At 37.8% G+C, this 19,359-nt stretch overlaps 2 protein-coding genes across 2 annotated transcripts; one reads left to right on the top strand and one right to left on the bottom strand.

The window, feature by feature from the left end:
• The first annotated feature begins 11,386 nt into the window (after positions 1-11,386).
• Positions 11,387-15,597, top strand: ube2g1b (ubiquitin-conjugating enzyme E2G 1b (UBC7 homolog, yeast)). Its single transcript, XM_053339456.1, has 6 exons — positions 11,387-11,583; positions 12,714-12,816; positions 12,921-13,018; positions 13,549-13,727; positions 14,199-14,304; positions 14,436-15,597. The coding sequence occupies exons 1-5, from the start codon at positions 11,541-11,543 to the stop codon at positions 14,283-14,285; spliced, it is 510 nt and encodes a 169-aa protein (XP_053195431.1). The 5' UTR covers positions 11,387-11,540; the 3' UTR covers positions 14,286-14,304; positions 14,436-15,597.
• Positions 15,598-15,743: 146 nt separating this feature from the next.
• Positions 15,744-19,112, bottom strand: arpc3 (actin related protein 2/3 complex, subunit 3). The gene is made up of 7 exons (XM_053339455.1): positions 19,004-19,112; positions 18,527-18,626; positions 18,102-18,178; positions 17,426-17,494; positions 17,069-17,195; positions 16,478-16,572; positions 15,744-15,976 (listed from the first exon to the last, which is right to left on the bottom strand). Exons 1-7 carry the CDS (start codon positions 19,007-19,009, stop codon positions 15,914-15,916), a joined length of 537 nt encoding a protein of 178 aa, XP_053195430.1. The 5' UTR covers positions 19,010-19,112; the 3' UTR covers positions 15,744-15,913.
• Positions 19,113-19,359: the final 247 nt, after the last annotated feature.

Below are 19,359 nucleotides of genomic sequence, written 5' to 3'. Positions count from 1 at the left end.
AAGCTTGCATACGTTTAACTGTCTCAAAGTGACTTTTTTTCACCTCTTGAGTATTTTCGGGGGGTAGAGGTTACAACCCAACCTCCGCAACATTACAAATATGTAAATCATATCTAGGGGCATGTTGCCATCTTGCTATTGAGGTTACAGAGATATTGGCTGAAGAAGTTTTGACACGTGAGGTTTTGACACACTTGATGTGAGCAACAGGGTTCATGTGAAATCTCTGCATGTGCAAACAACAAAGGTTGCCAGGATGTGGAAACTTGGGTTTAAATAGGAACTTTCCAGTTTACATAACACATTATTATAATTGGTTTAAGTAAAGCAGGAAGGAAAAAGGTTGGGAGTAATGACACAAAAAGCATATTTACTGCATATGTATTGGATCCATGTGGGAGAAAAAGAATGAAGTGATGGATGGGAGAGGCTACAGAGGCATTAATTACATATCTCTGAGGCTTCAAAAACTGAGTCAGACAAGAGATGTGTTTAAATGAAAATATGCATTTGTCGTATACTTTTCCAAGATAAGATATAAAATTGTTTGATTTTCTTCAGGTATGTCAGATTCTTGAGGATACATTTAAAACAGGCATATTGGTGCGAGTGGTGAAATGCGATTATAGCCTGCTAACCTTTGTTCTTGTTGCACCACCTGTGTTCATTACAGTCATGTCGTGGCGTAATAAATCAAAACTCAGCTTCTCAGACACAGATTATAAGTAACCTTGTTTCTGCCTCCCGAGTCTTATTGTACTTGAGAATTTCCCATTTGTGCACTCTAAAACGTCAATGGTAAATTAATTTTCAGGAGTAGGTCATTGAGCCTATTTTGGAGCAAATAACTCTTTAGGACAGACAGAGCATTGCTTTTTCACAGAAGGAAAAGAAATACACTAAAATGCCTTGGAATGGTCAATTACCCATTGAAACTAATTTCTACTGAAAACTGCAGCAACTAAGAATATCTCACACCATGCCCTCCATTTACAGAGATTTGGTCTATAATAAAGAAGGAGTAGTCTTCCATATATAATCAATGGCACTTGCGCTCCCTAGATCAAGAGCTTTCCATCTCAAAATCAGATACTATACCACATAATCATACTTTTCCCAAAAGTAGATTAATATTTCAAAGTGCTATGCTTTTTCAAGAGGATATTAAACTAATTTTACACACCCAGCCTCGCTTTCAACTCCTTTTGCATGCCTGGTTGATCCCTGTTAGATGTTGCATTATCCAGGCCAATCTTGTTTTCATCCTGTAATCTTGTTAATCAATTTTATTTCCTCTGTGTCATAGATTGTTGTGTATCCGCCAAAGTGAATAAAAAGGAACATTGATGAACACTGAGCCCACAAGCCTCTCATTCATGACCACCAACTGAGAGGACAATCAGGACAACTATTCCTGGTCAAGAGCCTGAGGTGGGGTCTCTGCCTATTACTTTATTTTGTCAATGTTCAATCATAGGTCAACTGTTTTTCAAAGCAGCAAGTATTGTCCCAGTTTTCCAAAGTGTGTATATTCACACTGCATGTTTACTTTTAAAAAGGTCCTGTGCTGAAATGTCAACAGGCAATAAAAAACACATCAGAAGTCTATTTTGCATATAATTATATTCATTTGCTCTCTAGGGGTAATATTATATGTCTTATGGGTAATCTATAATTTATCTAAAATGAAAAGGTCAAGCATCAGATATAATCTTTATTTGTTATTGTGTAAGCTAGATTCAAAGTCTAGTCTAAACATTGGTCGCTACACTTTTTGGTTTGTAACCCCTGCATGTGACTCCTCATCAGATGTTATGGCCTTCATGTGGACATGAGCTCTGAGAGGTGGTGGTGGTGTGAGTGGACTTTTTTTTTTCTACTGTGATTTGTTACATTTAATAAGTTTTAGAGGACCAAAGTAATCAAACTACTACGGAGCCCCTCTGGTGACATAGTAGTAGACATCAATACTAATTTGTGGCCACGAAATAGGTATAACGTGCACACGAAATACTAATTAATAATATTAATATCATTCCTGGACAGCTGGGTAAGCAAATCGAGCGCACCTTCTCTAAGGTCTAAGGTAGGCATTAGAGGGGCTAAAGCTACACAATGGACAGGGACAGTATTATAGAGTTTTATTTTAGGCTGGGAATGAGCTACAAGGACATTCTGAAAAGTCTGGCATTGCAAGGAACCATCATTACCAAGACACATTTAAACACGATATTGAGAGCCAGGTTCTAGAGAAGGTGCGCCTGATTTGCTTACCCAGCTGTCCAGGAATGATATTAATATTATTAATTAGTATTTCGTGAGCACGTTATACCTATTTCATGGCCACAAATTAGTATTTCGTGCACGTTATAGCTATATTGTGGCCACAATTTATTTTTTTTGACTATGCCACCAGAGGAGCTCCGTAAACTACATCTTTTCATAAGAAAAAAAAGAAAAGAAAACATTCAACAACAAAAAAAAGAAGCTATTCACAGCTGACTGATAAAAATCAGGCGAAGTTCAAATAAAATGGACTTTGCCTCTGAAAGACCATTTCTCTTTGAAGATGTTTGTGAATACTGGACAACCATTGTACAAATCTTTTCATAACTCTGCACTGATATGGAAAGGTGGGCTGATACTGGATGTCGGAGCGTGATGTGCTGGCTGTAAAGTGACAAAATTAGATTTATTTACCAGCTATTTATTAATCATTTTGACTGGCTCACTAATTTCCGGGCAGAACGGGGGGACTCCAAGGATGTTTGTGAGGGATGAGTGCATTTAAATCAAAGCAGGATGTAATCAGCCATGCAGGGTGTTGAGCTGTCCCTGGGGGATTTAATGCTCCATTATTTAAAGTGGGGCATTTCAATGTGAAAATAAAACATACACTGCGAGAGTTACACAAACCTATCAAACTACCAAATATTTGAAATTTTACAGTGTGTCGTGTGTGTTTTCCCTGTCTCATTCTTTTGTGAAACACACTTTTTCAAACAACAGCAATTTCTCTCAAAAAGTACTCGTTAGTACTTTCTGTTCTTCTTGGAGGAATTATCCCAAATTGTGTTTACACAGCTTACACAGAAAACTACACATGTAATCACACTGGCTAAGCCCACATGAAGGCTGTATGTTTGATGATCCAGTCTTAAACTCTGCTGAATGTGTCCAATAAAACTTTGCTGTTCCATTATATGTGCACTACACCAAATATTATTACCCATTAGTGGATAATGAGCCTGCAAACCCTACAGCCTACCTACAGCAAATCATTTTTCTGCGTCCTGGAAGTCAAAAACAGCAGACCTGTGACTGCAAGATTGCTGCTGCAGTTTCCCAGATGATCAGAAAGGATGCTATATTGGAAAAGTGATGTTCTTATCTCACCACATTTACCTTACAGGAATCAATGGCGGCCACAGTAGGCAGCTCTCTTGTGTGTTTGTCAAGTGCGATTGTGCATAAAATTGTATACTCAGCAACCTTGTCTGGATAGAAAAAAACAGATAAATAGGTAAACTGTCAAATAATGCAAATCACAGTAGCTGCAGGTTGTAATCTTAAACTCATCCATATTTGAAGACATAGAAGCTTTCCATTTAAAATGTGGGTCATACTGCCATCTATTGGAATATGTCAACCTGCCATGCTGCACTCTTTTATAAAACAGTGTCTTTTGTAATTTAAAGTGAATATCTTAGTGTTTTTACTCCTCATCCTCTTGTTCTTGTTGATCTATAGTAAGGTTCAAAATGCACATCACACATCTCTTTTATGTAGCATCACAACTGATTTCTGTTTGTGAATTCTCCTTTTTTTTCTAAAGTCAATTATGTGACAAGTAGACTGTTCATCATAAAAAGAACCAAGTTGGATAATTTGACAGTCTGGTGGGCGAGTATAGAGGTGGGGGTACATGCAACAGCCCCATGATAAGTCCACTAATGAATTTCACAGATACAGAATGCATCATTTCTCAGTCACAGGAAATGGAATTCTTTAAATAAACCACTTTAGAAAACAAGACAATTTGATTGTTGGAGAGATGTAAAGATGATGGTGTTCACTTGAGCTGGTTCAAAGTGGTTCAGGCTGCTGGGTCTATAGATGTAATAATTGATAGTCAGTCTTGTGATGAAGATGCTATTGCTATTGCTCTATTGTGTGGTGCTCCTGGGAATGCAAGGATGACAATGAAAAAAGTTGAGAAATTGATATTGACTTTTTGTCTGTAGCGTGCTGACTAGTTTTTTCCAAAGCATCAAAAATTACTGATATGTAACACTACAGCTGTTATGGATAAAATGATGATGATGATGATGATGATTCCTAAGTGTGTTTTATATTGAGTGTTAATCATGTTGAGAATAGTGAAACAGTGAATAGGGATGGCTACAATCTCTCTCCATGGTGCTGAAACATTCAAAAAGTCTCCCTCCATGGAGCAGAAAAGTTCAAAAAGGATGTATTCAGTTCTTTAAAGCCCTTCCCTGATGCCTTTCCTTCAATGAGCTCCACTGTGATGAAATTTGTTGCATACAAGAAGTGAGAACTTCTATTCCTCAGCGATGAAAGAACAAGGCATCAGCAAGTTGAAATTAAATCCTCTTTACAACCAATTGAAGGAAGTGTTGCTTTTAGGCTTTTCATTCTTTTGACTACAAAGTGTTGACAGTGCAGCATTTTACAACAACCCATTTTACAACACCTATTATCAACACCAATTTTTTAAACACATGAAATGATTAAACAACACACAAGTTTAAGAGATAAAGTGGGTTAATGGTTAATGGTTAATGGGTTAGTGGTTTGTTCTAAATGTCAGAATTAGGCTAATTTCATAATTAATGAGTTGAAGCAGTTAAAGTAGTTTAAAAAAGCATTAGTTAAATGGCTGAGGGTTTTTTATTTTATTTTAACTGTAAATCTGTTAAATAAATGCACTAATAATGTTAAATACCATTTGATAAATGTAACTAAATATCATTAATAATAGTGAAGTGACACCTTCTGGCAAACTTTAAAGTGCATTTTTATGCAATCCTATATTTTATTTGGCTCACACAGGCTGGCCACAAACAGTCAAGCCATCTTGGGACTCCTGATGCTGAGCCCAGAAACTGCATTACTTGTTGATGTGTTTTACGAACACTGCTGGAAAGGTCAAAGGGTGGCTAAAAATCAATAGTTTTCCTCCTGCTGGTGCTTGAATGCACACTGTAGATTTCACAGCAATAGTTTTGACACATGTGTGTCACAGTTAACAAAAACATAACCTCTGCACCTTTGAGGTTATAATCTGTTAATGGCTTTATCAATTTCCATCATTTAGTTTCCAGAGTAGTAATGCATACAAAGAGCAAAAACAAACTGTGTTCCAGGCATTAAATCACTAACTCACGTGCCTAACTCTGGCTGCAAGAGTAGTAACAACCTTTTCGCTAATTGCTTTAGCACCATGACAGTGAGTGTCTGGCACCGCAGTATATTACAGTTTCATGAGTAGAAGTAAAGACTGTGATATTTCTTTCTAGCCCTTATGCTCTATGAACTGAATCATCAGCAAATTAAGATAGCTTTCAACACATTTGCACCACTATAACAAAAAAAAAACAGTCTAATTTATTCTATTGATCTCGGGTTAGGTCTACAGACATGACAGCCTCAGTCGTGAAACAGCTCTGAGGTAAGTGTTGATAATGAACAGATATTTAACAAGACAGTGTAAGATGTCTGAACACTAATAACTATCAGAGTAAGTTTTAGAGACTACGGTGACATTGTTGACAGATTATTATGCCAAAAAACACCTCTTAATTACTGTAGGCATGAACAGATTTAGAGAAACAAGTCATCTGGCACATGCTGGTTTATTCATTACCAACACATCAACTAAGTTTTCTGCAGTTTCAGTTTAAACCTAATAAAAGAAATAACAGTACATGGTCTCAAATTCACAAGTGAGACTGGATCTATTCCAACCAGCAAGTGCTTAACTGTGGGTGTCCAGATTAGCTTTGATCATATTTTCAAGAAACGATACAGTTTGATGAGTAGCACTTGAAGGGCTTGTCCACCTGGACTATTTTTATAAGCAAGTGCCTAAGGCTCAAACTTGTGCTTGCCTTAAATCCTTTTTTTACATTCAAAGATATCATGATGCCCACTGAGTTCAAAGAGCCAGACACTCCATGAGCACCAGACTAACACAACAAACAAACTCCTCTTTATATAGTAGAGGGGTGAAAAGAATACACAGATAGTCAAGTTCTAGGTCACAACCATAAAGACATAAAGTTGTTTGTGTGATACACCCGATCCCGAACAGTAGGAGGTAGAATTTAGAAGTTGGTTGTGTTTCGAAGCTAGTAATATATAAGACCTTCATTGTTAAGTGCTTTGACACAATCTATCTTCAACCAGGCTGAAAGTAACATAAATAATTCAAGTGATTTCTCAGAGCCCAGTCACACCCTGCCACTTGATCTTTCTTCTCATCAGAGCTTAATGTCATTTCACTGAGAAATACATTCAACACGTAAACTACTCACACTCTTTCTGGTTATACAGGTACAGGTACAATTCAATCACTGGCAGCGGGCACATTCAAAGCCACTTTTAAAGAGCTCTAATCTTCCATTCCATAGTAACTTCTAAAAAGGTAAAGGGGTGTAGGTCATCAGCTCATTCACTTTCTCAGTTTAAGTAGTATGAATTGTGCAGTCCAATTTGGCTTCGACCTCAGAACAGCCATGAGACAGCTCTAATCAATGCAACAAATTACCTGCTATTAGCTACCAGCCATGGCTCTGTATCCTTTCCCCCCCCTCTGGTTTCAGTGCAGTATGAGAATATGCTCTGAGGCAAATGCATTCAGCCTTTCAAGCATCAGTGGACTATATCATGGCCTAATTATACAGTATTTAATAGCATAATTGCTTATTTAATACCATAATTACTAAAGTCCTGCTGCATGTATACATTAACTATTCTGTACATGCTTCCTTATGCCTGCAGTATTCAAAGTAGTTGTTTCTACACTGCATTCCTGGTGTGTTTGTCTTTTTTTTGTACTTCATTGCAACAGATACATGTGTCAGAAGGAGCTTTTTAATATGCATTGTGTTAAAACTTTGATTCTGTTTACATGTTACAGATGGTGGCAAATAAATGGTGGAAGGCCAAACCAGGCTAATACCTTGAAAGTACTGCACCATTCTTAAATAAAAAGATAGCTGACAGCCAGTAATGTTCCCGGCAGTTGTGAAACCTCTAAAGGAATCTTTAATAGCGTTGACACAGAAATTCCTTTTCTAATTATCATCTATGCACATTGGCCAGAAGATGGGGTGCAAAAGAAAAAAGAAATCGAATCAGTAACCGTCAGTTTAAAGTATTTCAATCAGAGACACTTGTGTTTATAGTGAATGGTTATACAGTTATATTTGGTGGAAGAAGGTCTGTATTTTGGGGGGGAGGGCTCAAAGAATCCATGCAGCAAGAAGGATTCTGCTGGGAGAGTCATTTACCCATAAATAGACACACACACACACACACAGATACATACAGTCAAGCCCGAAATTATCCATACCCCTTTTGGACATGCCACTTTTTGTTCAAATGTAAATAAAAGCTGACTGAAATATTTTTTTTACCACAATGATGCCTTTTGTACATCGTCTTTTTATCTTCTTGGAGACGCCTGTGTCACTTCCGGTCAAAAAACAACTTGCTGGTTGAATAAAAGTAACTTTAAGTCAAAATTTGCCAGGGGTATGAATAATTTCGGGCTTGACTGTACATAGACCAAATATATAGTGCATAAGGCAGCAGACAGCGCAGGTATAAGCATATCAACAGACATGTAGCGAGAGACATTAATGAGAACCTACATTACTCCTTGATGGCTACACAAGCTTGATCCACACATTGCAGATCAGTGCATTAAAAAACCAAGATAACAAAGATAAAGGGACATTATACCATAGGTGTTCATAGGAATGTTCTGTTACCAATGATTTTAGGAAGAAAGTGATAGTTTCCCCAAATCACTAATTATGATCTTCTTTTGTGCGCATGCATGTTATATTAACTTAGTATATTTCCTACTGTATGTAACTTAGTAATGAGAGGAAAAAATGTGGTTCTTGGTACATGTATATATTCATGCTACAGATACAGTTGCTATATACTAGAAAAAGGCACTGAAGCCTGTTCTTTTATTATTATTATTATTAGGTTTTGTATGTTTGACATATATGTTTAAAGTTGTATAAATATAATGGTAATGGTACCTGAATGCATTTGATCTGTAGTTATGAGTCAGCTGATGGCAAAACAGCTGGAGAACAAGTCAATGATTGTGAAGCCAGACTGTAACTGCTGATGTCAATCAGTTGCCGCAAGTGTGACTTTCTGGCCGGAACTAACATGTGCTTGACTGATGATGATTTATCAAAGAGAGGAATCCATTCACCTTTCCTTGTCCTCTTTTAAATATTAAGGGCATTGTCACATTACTGAAGCCTGCAGGGATGCGAGTTGATGCAAGAAATGTGTGAAAGAGCATGTGCAAACGCTTAAAAAGGAAAGTGAGGATTGAAGGAGGATCAGTGATGGTGCAGGAAAACACTGCCCTCAAGGCCAACTTAAAGTAGAAAAACTCCTTTGGATCCTTATGTGATTAAAAACACCACCACCGCATTTGGGCTAAAAACAAACAAGTCGGTAAAAGACCTGAGACCTGAGGAGACTGGAGCGCCGGTTGAAGCAACAAAGCAGCAGAGTTCCCGGCAGAGTCAGAGGCTGTCATCAAGGAGTTGCACAAATATGATAGAAATACAGAATCCATGTCAGGGGAAACCTACAGATATGAAAGAGGATGTCAGTCAGGATGCAAATGAGTTCATGACATTTGGTGAAAGCTGGTTCATAATGCTAATTTGCACAACAAAACAAAACATTAAAAGATTTGTTGATATTTTTGAGGATAAACTGGTATGTTCATAACTTGTTGATGATGATAATACAAAGAATGGATAGAAGAATGGATAATGCTGAGAGAGTTGTGAGAAAGTTTCCAGTAGAATGAATATAATAGAGTATAAAAGCTCAAAAGCAGTGGCCTTAAAACTAATATGCTAACATGTTGGAGGGTGTGAAACATAAGTAGTCTGTTTGAAGAATTGTAAAAGCAAATGCCCCAAATAGAATCAATCAGTTCAGAGTTGGATAAATATTGGGGAGGCGGGTATGACCAGTTGGAATACATTTGTAAGGGAACCCAATGTGTGATAAATGATGAAATGTTTCTGGACAAACTGCATGGGTCAATACTAAGCTGAAGGAAAACCTTTCAAGTAATGAATGACCTTAGGAAGAGAATTTTTAAGAGACTTGATAATGTGGTCTTAAATGTCAAGGGGAAACAGGCAATGGTATTTTTTTCAAAACAGAAAAAGATGCCATGTATCAACATTTACACAGTTCTATTAAATTGGCAACTCTCATTTTTAAGATCATGGAGAGTTGAGGTAATACTTGTGGGATGTGCATAACCGCCAGTGCAGAGACATTACTTGTCTATAACACAACAAATTATGTGGACACTTCAAGATTACAAGAGTAAGAAGCAACATGTACATCACTTGCTTTCTCTCCCCTGAGGTGCAAGGAATCAATTCCCCCAAAGATCCACTTCCAAGGAAAAAAAGTCACTTTCCACGCACACACACACACTTATTACATCTGCGTTGATTTATTAGTGTCAACGTTTCGTTCACAAGGACCTCTCTCTGGTCATTCAATCAAAATTAAACAAAACATAAGCAAAGCATTTTTTCAGGCTAGTGGTACATACACAAGATACTGCCCAAATCCAAACTTAAGAACTAGAAAAAGAAATACAAAGATATCATCAGCGAAATGGAGCCTCCTCGATTAAAACATGTAATCGTGATTAATCGCGTCATTGTCATCATGAGTTAACTAGCAATGAATCGCAAATCAACACTTTCATGTTCTTTCAAAACTGGCGAGAGTTTGAAGTTAGATATCACCAATGGCATCACATGCAGGCTCAACTTAGATTAATAATTAGTTATATGACTCAACTTTGAGTCTTTGTAGCTCAGAGTAACCAGGAATAAAATATTAAAAAATAATTGTATTTATCTTTAGAATAATAGAATCGCATTAATCACACGTTAAAAACATAGTGCTGTTAAAATGAATTTGCATTTACAAGTTATTATCGTTGACAGCCCTAATCAAGAGTAAAAGTATTCTTTTGTGAGTGACATAAATTACACATTATTATCACTGATGCATCAGTGTGTGAGCAGCATTTAACTGGTGTACCTGCTGGCAGTAGGTAGTTTAATCTGGTGGTTCTCAACCTGAGGGTGGCAAGATAAATCAGAGGAGTACTGAGATGATTAATAGGGCTCACAATTTTTGAAATTTAGATTTTCTTTCCTTTAATCTTTTACTTCTTTGGGCCTGAAAACATCTATGAAACCATTTGGAGAGTGTAGAGAGGAAATCGCTTACAACTCAGACATCTGAAACATGAAAAAAGGCCTCACCTCCACAATTTTATTTTATTTTTATAAAAGGGTTGGTAAAGCACCACTTTTATGTTTTTACGCTTTTTAAAAAAAACAACTAACTAAAACTGTCAAAGAAATGCAGATTAATAAAAAGTTTAATATTTCCCTCCAAATTGCACTGAAGTAAAAAATGAAACAATTACTCTAAATTCTACTCAAGTCCAAGATGATTGCTGCTGCTGCTGCTGCTAAAAAAAAAAAGCTACCAACAGCCTCCAGCTTCCTGGGAAAGCTATTTGCAAGATTTTGGAACCAGGCCAGTCAAGTACTTCCACACCACAATGACTGAAAACAACACCATGTCTTTATGACCTAAAAGAACACACATGTAGGCTATGCATACATGAGAGCCCATGGACCCGTTGACTGTATAACTGTATTATGTCTATACAGGTCTGCACAAAGGGACGTGAGGCCTAGAGGGAAAAGAATGTGTAGTGCTCTTTACAAACCATTTGATGCATTACAACACCAGTTAGGTCTGTGGCCTACTGCAAATCTACACAAAGAAGAAGACATCTAGCTTTATAGCCCTGAGTACAGTCTCACAGGCAAAAACTTCCTGGGCGTGTGTGGGCTATAAATTCCTGCTCTTTTGCCAAGATGAACAGTCCCATCTCCAAACTATGACCCTAACTCTGGCTTAAATGTGTTATTAAATTGGTGGACCTTGGCATGGACAGTACACAGCCTGGGAGCACAAACAGCTAGTTGCCTGCAAGGTTGAACTGAGGGCAATACTAGCCTCCAATTTCCTTGCACTTCATGTTGTTGCTGTTTTCAGACTGAGACAGAGGAGGAAACGTGGACGGCTCTCTTTACCTTCTTTGCCCAATGTTTAATTTATCCGTGTTGATAGCTTGACAGTTACTAAGCGTTAATTAACACAAATAACAGAGTTTAAAATATATAAGTGTAAAAATGACGGATCAGTCCTCGTTACTACTACGTAAACAATTAGCAGGTAAGTTAGCTAACGTTGACTGTCGCTTATGAACTTGTGGCTAATTTACAACGCAATATTCTAATTTAATCACACTGGAGTAATGTTTCAGTCGGCTATTATGTGGCTAAATTAGTTTTACGTGTTTCACAACAAATGACAACATAGTTAAAGTACACGTGTGCAGGTAGCAGCTGTTAGCAGAGAGATGACAGCGATGCTAACGTTAGCTGATGTTACTCAATCAGCATTAAGAGGTGTTTCAACATCACCACGAACAGGGTTAGGAAGCTTACTTTGGAAATGTAATACGTACCGTATCCTACATTTAATAAGTAATGGTACGGTTTTCAATTACTTAATCAGAATAATGTGACTTATTACATTTGATTACTTTTCTAATTTTGTAACAATAGTTTTCAACTGTTAGGGTAAGTGTATCCATTAAGCCCACCAAAATTTAAGCTCAGCTGTTTTTCATGGATACTGACATGGTTTACAAGGGAGATCATTTCTTATAAAGCAACACTTTTCTCCTTTTTAAGTTCATGTAGATTTTAGAATATAAAATAAAGATATTTTATGGAAAAAGTCAAAAGTCTGGCATGGGCTTAATTGGTACTGTGACACAATTTAAGCCCATGTGTGCTCCAAATAAGGTCCATGTCATGATGTATTTACAAAATATTAAAGAATATTGATTTCAAAGAATTAAAAACAGCAATGTATGTATTTAGTCATATGTTGAATATTAAAAAATTAAGAAAAAACCCTTCTCCTGAGCAAAATCTTTAAGGTCTGACTTCAGATGTAACCCTCCTTGTAATCATCAACATTTTCATAAGTAAGTGTAATTTAGTTACACATTTTTACCTCAGTAACAGATTACAGTTACATCTAGTCTGTAATTAAGTTACTACTAGTTACTCCCCAATACATCACCATGACATGCTCAGGCCAATGTGTGTTGGGATATTTGCTTCCAGCTAAGTGATTTTCCAACAGTGTAGCTAAATTACATTAGGGTCACTTTTGCTGCCAATAAGTTTATAGATCTAGGGTTTACTTACACTGAGCATATGTGGTTATGTTTGATAGGAACCGAATTGTTAAAAAAAAGAATATCTGATTAAGTGTATCTTCATTTTCAGAGCTCAACAAGAACCCAGTGGAAGGCTTTTCTGCAGGTCTTGTAGATGATGATGACATCTATCAGTGGGAAGTGGTCGTCATTGGACCTCAAGACACACTATTGTGAGTGAAACAGTTTCTTATAGTAAATTTGTTGGCAATTTTAGCTCAGCTTTATGTTGATTTACAATATAACATCCCCCCAAAATCCTCTTTCTCATTTGTAGTGAAGGGGGTTTCTTTAAAGCCATTTTAACCTTTCCACGGGATTATCCTTTGAGGCCTCCCAAGATGAAGTTCATCACAGAAATATGGCATCCAAATGGTAAGGAGCATTTTTCAATACCTACCTGACCCTGACAAACAACTAACTTAACACTTCGTCTTACCTGTTAATTCGGTACAGCAGAGAAACAGCTGAATAAATGTTAGGAACAAAGTTACTGAAGGCCAGCAGATAAATATCAGCACAAACAAGAAACATCCAGAAAGCTTCATTCAGCACAAAGGTAACAGGACACGAAAAGAAAGTTGCGAGCAAAATTAAAAAGTTTGAGTCACTTCTTCTGCAGTTTTCACTCTCTACGGAGTCAACAAGCGGAAATACGGACAGCGCCTGTCTGCCATTGCAACCCACATTGTGGTCGGAGGGGGTATTACATGCTGCATTCAGATGCTCCTCGTAAACTCCAGATGTACCCGGAGTCTGTATTTTTGACGGTATTGAAAATACCCCGGGATACCATGATGCCGCCGCACCTTAGTTTTCCCACTACAAATGTTGCGCTGTAGTTTCTATTCTGATCTCATGCTGATCTCGTTACTAATGTGTGGACATTTGTGTTTTTCTGTCAGTTGCAAAAAATGGTGATGTGTGCATCTCCATCCTACATGAACCTGGTGAGGACAAGTATGGCTATGAGAAGCCTGAGGAGCGCTGGCTGCCAATCCATACAGTTGAGACCATCATGATCAGTGTTATCTCCATGCTGGCAGACCCCAATGGAGACTCTCCTGCCAATGTGGATGCAGCTGTAAGTATCTCTTAGTTTTCTGTGATTGATACGTGTTTACTAGGCTAAATTTGAACCAAATTATTTTTATTGCATTTTAATAAAGACATTACAGGATCTCTAAGACCCTAGGAAACAATTGAATGTTCATTTCTTATCCCAGTATTATATTATATTCATGTGAGGAAAAGTGCAAGTACATGAAATCACTATCAAAAGACACTAGTGTAGTGTAGTGTGGCTCTTGGAATGGAAATCCAAACACGTGGGTCGAGTGACATAGGCCCTGGGGGGAAATTACATGTTTATTAATTTATTCAGATGTGCTCCTTGGATACAGAAAAGGGCAATAGTTCAAACAGTTTGTAATAAAGTAAACATTTATCAGACAACTGTGGTGTTAAATTTTTGTGGCCAAAAAGTAATGAGAAACAAAGCACAAGAGGAAATAAGGTTTTACTAATGAGATTGTTTACATGTTGTGCCCTGCAGAAAGAATGGAGGGATGATCCTAAAGGAGTTTTTAAGAAAAAGGTGGCACGCTGTGTCAGGAGGAGTCAAGAGATGGCTTTTGACTAAGGACTAAGTCACCAACACAGTAAGTGCAACAGCTTCTCACAGTTGGATGTATTTTGGACTTGGGGCAAACATGAGATTAATTGTGCTACAGTTTTATGCAGTTTCTTAACCAATGAAGGAGTGACCAAATTGTGATCATTTTTGTTTCAGGTTAGAACTACGCAGGTGGTTGAACAACTGGTTACACTTAAGTCAGCTAGGAAGACAAAGAGGCAGAACTGTTGCAGTATCAACTATTGACCCAAGAGGCAGAAGACATCCATCATCAGTCCCATCAAACACTATTTCTGGTCAAGTGCTAGTATTCCACTCACAGGAAGATGAATACTCTGTGTTATCTGTACATACTGATCAGATCTTTAGACAAAATATTCCCTCTGATATATGCACAGTTTCCTAAACTTAGTTTACTTTGTATTTACCTATTTATTTAGAATAAGACTGTTTTGAAGATGCATATTGTCTGTTTTTGGAGGTTTGTACTTTTATTTTCAACCTGCCACACTGAGCCATCCAGTCTACAGTTATTTCATCGATTATGCACTTTGAGTATTTTCAGCCATTTAAGAGATGGAGATACAAACACTGGCTTTCTTTTCCCTGCACATATAAATTGTTGTGCAGAGAAAGTGTTTCTTCTTTCCCTGAAGGGGAAACTTATCACCCAGCGCTGCCTTAACTTTGACTGCCAGCAAAGGAAACCTATCTTAATTATGGACTCATCTGAAGGCTTGTTCTGGGTCCAAAAACAACTTAGTGGACAAACCAAAGAGAACACACCAATAAATATATTTTGTAATGAACATACTACATTTTTTATCTGTGTAAATAAAACTATTTGTTCTTGCTGGGAAAAACTGTAGATGTTTTTAACAATGCACATGTACAGAAAAAATGTATACACCAGGCAGTGTGCTGCTGGTGTAGTTCTGTAGCACTTCACTTTTTCACAGAACACATTTGTGACATGTCACAGTATGAAAAGCACAGGTGCACATAATAAAATGAATGATGGCTGAATTCCATTTAGCTGCTTTGGTTTCAGCATCCTATCATTGTGCATGCTGGCTCACTGGGACGCTTGAATAGAATGTCACCATTGTTAATGTTATTAGTAACACCTATGCTTTTCATACTATGACAACTTCACATGTCTGCTGTGAAATCAGAAGGATCTCCTGATCAAGAGGGACACAGTGGTTTTTGTGCTAAATAAGGGCATTGATTGATGAATAACAGGTACATAGTTGTACCCACTTTTAAGGTCAATGAATGTTAGATTGTGAAAACAAGAAATAAAGCTCAGTGTGGACACTTGTCTGATTTTGTGAAATGTTTTTACCTTTACTCACCCCTGTACACGTCAGTGCTCATTCTTATGCAACATGTCTACAGCTCACTGAAATCTAGGTTTAGATTTAGTGTTAAAACAAAGCACATACAACGTTTATGTATTAAGCCCATGATTGCTTTATTGAATTAAGCACCAGCTTAATACGAACAACATCCAGATAAGCAAAGACATATCCTTGAACTCAAAGAGTATAAAATCATCTTAGCATCACAAAAGCAGACCCCTCCCACCCAACCCAAAGAAAGATCCATCCGTCTCACAGGTCCAAAGTCGTTCACTGTCCAGGAGCTGACAGACTCTTGTTCATGAACTGCCTCTTGACAAAGCACACCCACCACTGAAAGATAAAAACATTTGTTAAGAAAAAATGTGTGAAGCTTCTGAATTCAAGCTACCGGAGAAAAGACAAAAACAACTAGACACCAATCTATTATTCACAAGACAACAGGGTATATATGGTTTTAGTGCTGAAATGCATTTGGAAGTCTAACATGGAGTCTGTATTCAACATGTTGATGTACACTATACTGATACAGTGGGTGTTCAATGTTAATGCTCTACTAAGTCTGAAGATCCACACAAACCAGCTATTGTTTCAGTCCTTTCTATTATTTATCATATTCTACAATTTCCTCTTCTCAAGTAAGCCTTCTTACACATTAAAACTTAAATCACCATGGATACAGTTAATCAAGTACAATGTTACATTTTATTTTAACACAGGAAATGTGGGTCGGACCAGAAGTCAGCTTGTCTGTCTGGTTTTGAAGTCAGAATTGCCATTTATCTGTTTAAGTGCTATTTGCATTTTCTTTTAAAAGAGGAGATTTGGACTCACCTTGCTGGGTTTGTCTGTCTGGGGGTCAAACACACGGTCACATAGCCTCAAGCCAGTCTCCTGGCGGATCTGCTGGAGGTACGCCCTCATTGTCTCTGGAAAAGGTTTGCAAATCTGGTATTATCATCACCGCCAACATCATCATCAACTGCTGTTTAACTTGTTCACATCATTGATATGAAAAACTTCTTAATTAATATGTACAATTATTTTAACAAGAAATAATTCAGATATGAATTCAGTCTAAAGTAATCTCAAGATGACTGAATATTTAGGCCACTCCTGCTTAGTTGCATGAATAATAGTGCTGATACTGTATAAGCATGAGGCTGAGGGAAACCACACAGGCCTGATGCAGCACTTCCAACCATAGATCCTTAACGCTGATGGACCCTGGTCAGCACTGCTATTTTTGGTTTGATATTACTTCAGGCTGGGAATTAGTTAGGAGAAGGGTACACAGAAATCAGAGCCACTTTAGACCACAGGGCAGCAAAATCCCATTATGCTTTTTTCCCCCTCTTTATTCTTGCTAAACATCCTCAGGCAGGCCGACTGCTATAAACCTTTATTTATGGTGCTGTCTCTTACCTTCCTCCTGCTTGTTTGCAGGTTTACTGTACATGGCATTGAGAGGGAAGCCAGGTTCTCCGGGAATGGGAAAGTTGGTGATGCCCAGAGTGTACATCTCTTTCTCTCCCTGGCTCCTGGAGCTGCACTGCAGAGAGCAAAACACACACCAAGGTAGAGAGTGAGATCATCAAATAAAATTAGGTTCTCCTGCTTTGCTAGCACTGGTTTAGATCAAACACAAATTCTTACTTCCTGTTTGTGAGGAAAAGCACTTCATATTGTTATCATCTAATAACACCCTAAAAATCATGTAATGTTGACAACTCCTGCTTTATGACCCTGTTAAACCTGTTCAATAACAAATATTAAATTTACCTTCTGTAGCCTCTTTAGGCATTCAGAAATGTACAACGTGACATAGATCAGTGTCCTGTCAGCCTCATTCTGAAAGAAACACAAATACACATACATTAATAGCAGAAATACTCAAGACTGAAAATCATGTGTATTTTGTCCAGTTGCAGTCAGGTCTGAACAGTGACAGGTTGCATAGTTTAAATCCTGAGCTACTATGCATTGCTGAGGGGGATGGCAAGAAGCAAGCTGGAGCATGTAAAAAGAATAAAGCACACATCTGCTTTAAGACACACACACACACACACACACACACAGATGAGGAAGAGAAAACACACAGGAACAAGCACACTAGCGAGGTACGTGCTTGTCTCAAGTTCTACTCTCTCATTTTTGTTAGATTTGACTCGGTCCAATGTGTACACCTAGTGAAACATGTTTAAACTCGTACTAACTGCACAATTTGCAAATAACCAGATGTGCAGTGAAATTCACCTGGAGAGGTAGATAATCTTAAGCCTCTATTCATTTATTTTCTCACTTTTTACAGTCAGAATAACAATAGTGTGAGATGAGGATGCAAGTAAACAATGAGCACTGTTTTCTGCACACAAATGTTACATTATTTAAACATCCTGGTCGTCTTGAATGAGGAATAAATGCAAGCTGCTAGTGCAAGTAGGCGCAAGTTTCTTACCTTGATTTCATAGTTCTTAAAGAAAACATTGGCCTTGAAGTAGTAGATAGCCTCATCAATGATGTCTGAGTCTATGCCTGAAATGAAAAAAAGGTATCAATAAATATAGCTTTTGGTTATGTTTACGTTGCCTTTGGAAAGGCTGCTGAAAAGCCATTTCAAGTGTCCAAACCCAATTGTTTGCGTCCGTTATCATACATTTATGCATAAGTGACGCATACTGACACTGACTATTCTTAGTTTTTGCATTACCACATGTGTCAATGATAGGCTGCATGTGAAAAGGCTATGAAGAAGTTAAACCTGAGGTTGCATTCTTCAGCCCATATATGGAAGTGAAGTTGATGATTCAGGAACTGAGTAACACGACAGAAATAAATATGAAACCGGCACAAAACTGACTTAAAGAACCACTAAAGACTTACCGTCTCCTCTGGCTGGTCCCTTGAACTGGGTTTTGAGGGGGAGCAAAGCCATATTCCCAACCAGCCTGGTTTCAGGGACCATCAGGCTTGAGTGATACGCCTAAACAAGAGAGACAATATTGGTGTCACATACCTTTACTAAGTAGTTTTCCGTCAAATAGCACCAGTGACACCTCTTCCCCAGTCACGGGCTATGCTTTCACAATGCCGAACAACATATTTTTATCGATTCTTAACTAGGCAGCATTAGCAGCTAAGTTACAGTGGCAAATTTATGATTTTTTGACATTTCCAACATTGTTAAATTGCGAGCAAATGCTACGGTTGTTAGCCAACTATGCTAACGAAACTCGTCATCAAAGCTAACGTCAGCTCGGAGGCCCCTGTGTCACTCAGTGGAGTTTCTGTGCACATTTTTCATGCTAAATATCATATTAAACGCTTATTCTCGCTAGTTACAATGTGGCATTTACTCACCGGCATGTTGAGTGATGAATATCAATCCAACTGCTCAGCAAGAGAAAAATATTAGCACCGTAGGACGCTGCTTCCGCTTGTCCCACCCTTCAGTAATACAGGAAGTGGCTACATGTGAGCCTGCGAAGCGACCACACGGGGGCGCTAACTCGCCGGTAAATTTAAAGGCGCCTTTCACTCAAAATATGTTGTTTTTCATGTTCCTATAGCTTAATATCAAGAGTATTTATAGGGCCAAATGTGAAAACAAATTAGAGTTTAAGTACAGAACTCAAATACATTTTTCACATGTGGTGTTATCTCTTCTGTTGATTAAAAGTTTGAACTTCACTGTGCAGAATTATATATGTACAGAG

The sequence above is a fragment of the Scomber japonicus genome, chromosome 19 (genome assembly GCF_027409825.1).
Source record: "Scomber japonicus isolate fScoJap1 chromosome 19, fScoJap1.pri, whole genome shotgun sequence".
NCBI lineage: Eukaryota > Metazoa > Chordata > Actinopteri > Scombriformes > Scombridae > Scomber > Scomber japonicus.
The sequence above is the reverse complement of the archived record's forward strand: the minus strand, read 5'-3'. Positions and strand labels throughout refer to the sequence as shown.

What these genes read in the sequence shown, in the direction of transcription:
- arpc3 (XM_053339455.1), bottom strand. An exon ending in GGGACCAGCCAGAGGAGACG is followed by an intron (nt 18,179 to 18,526) that starts GTAAGTCTTTAG and finishes TTTTCATTTCAG; the next exon opens with GCATAGACTCAGACATCATT. An exon ending in AGACAGACAAACCCAGCAAG is followed by an intron (nt 15,977 to 16,477) that starts GTGAGTCCAAAT and finishes TTTATCTTTCAG; the next exon opens with TGGTGGGTGTGCTTTGTCAA.
- ube2g1b (XM_053339456.1), top strand. Translation starts at nt 11,541, where the DNA reads ATGACGGATCAGTCCTCGTTACTACTACGTAAACAATTAGCAG. An exon ending in ACTACGTAAACAATTAGCAG is followed by an intron (nt 11,584 to 12,713) that starts GTAAGTTAGCTA and finishes CTTCATTTTCAG; the next exon opens with AGCTCAACAAGAACCCAGTG. An exon ending in AGAAATATGGCATCCAAATG is followed by an intron (nt 13,019 to 13,548) that starts GTAAGGAGCATT and finishes TTTTTCTGTCAG; the next exon opens with TTGCAAAAAATGGTGATGTG.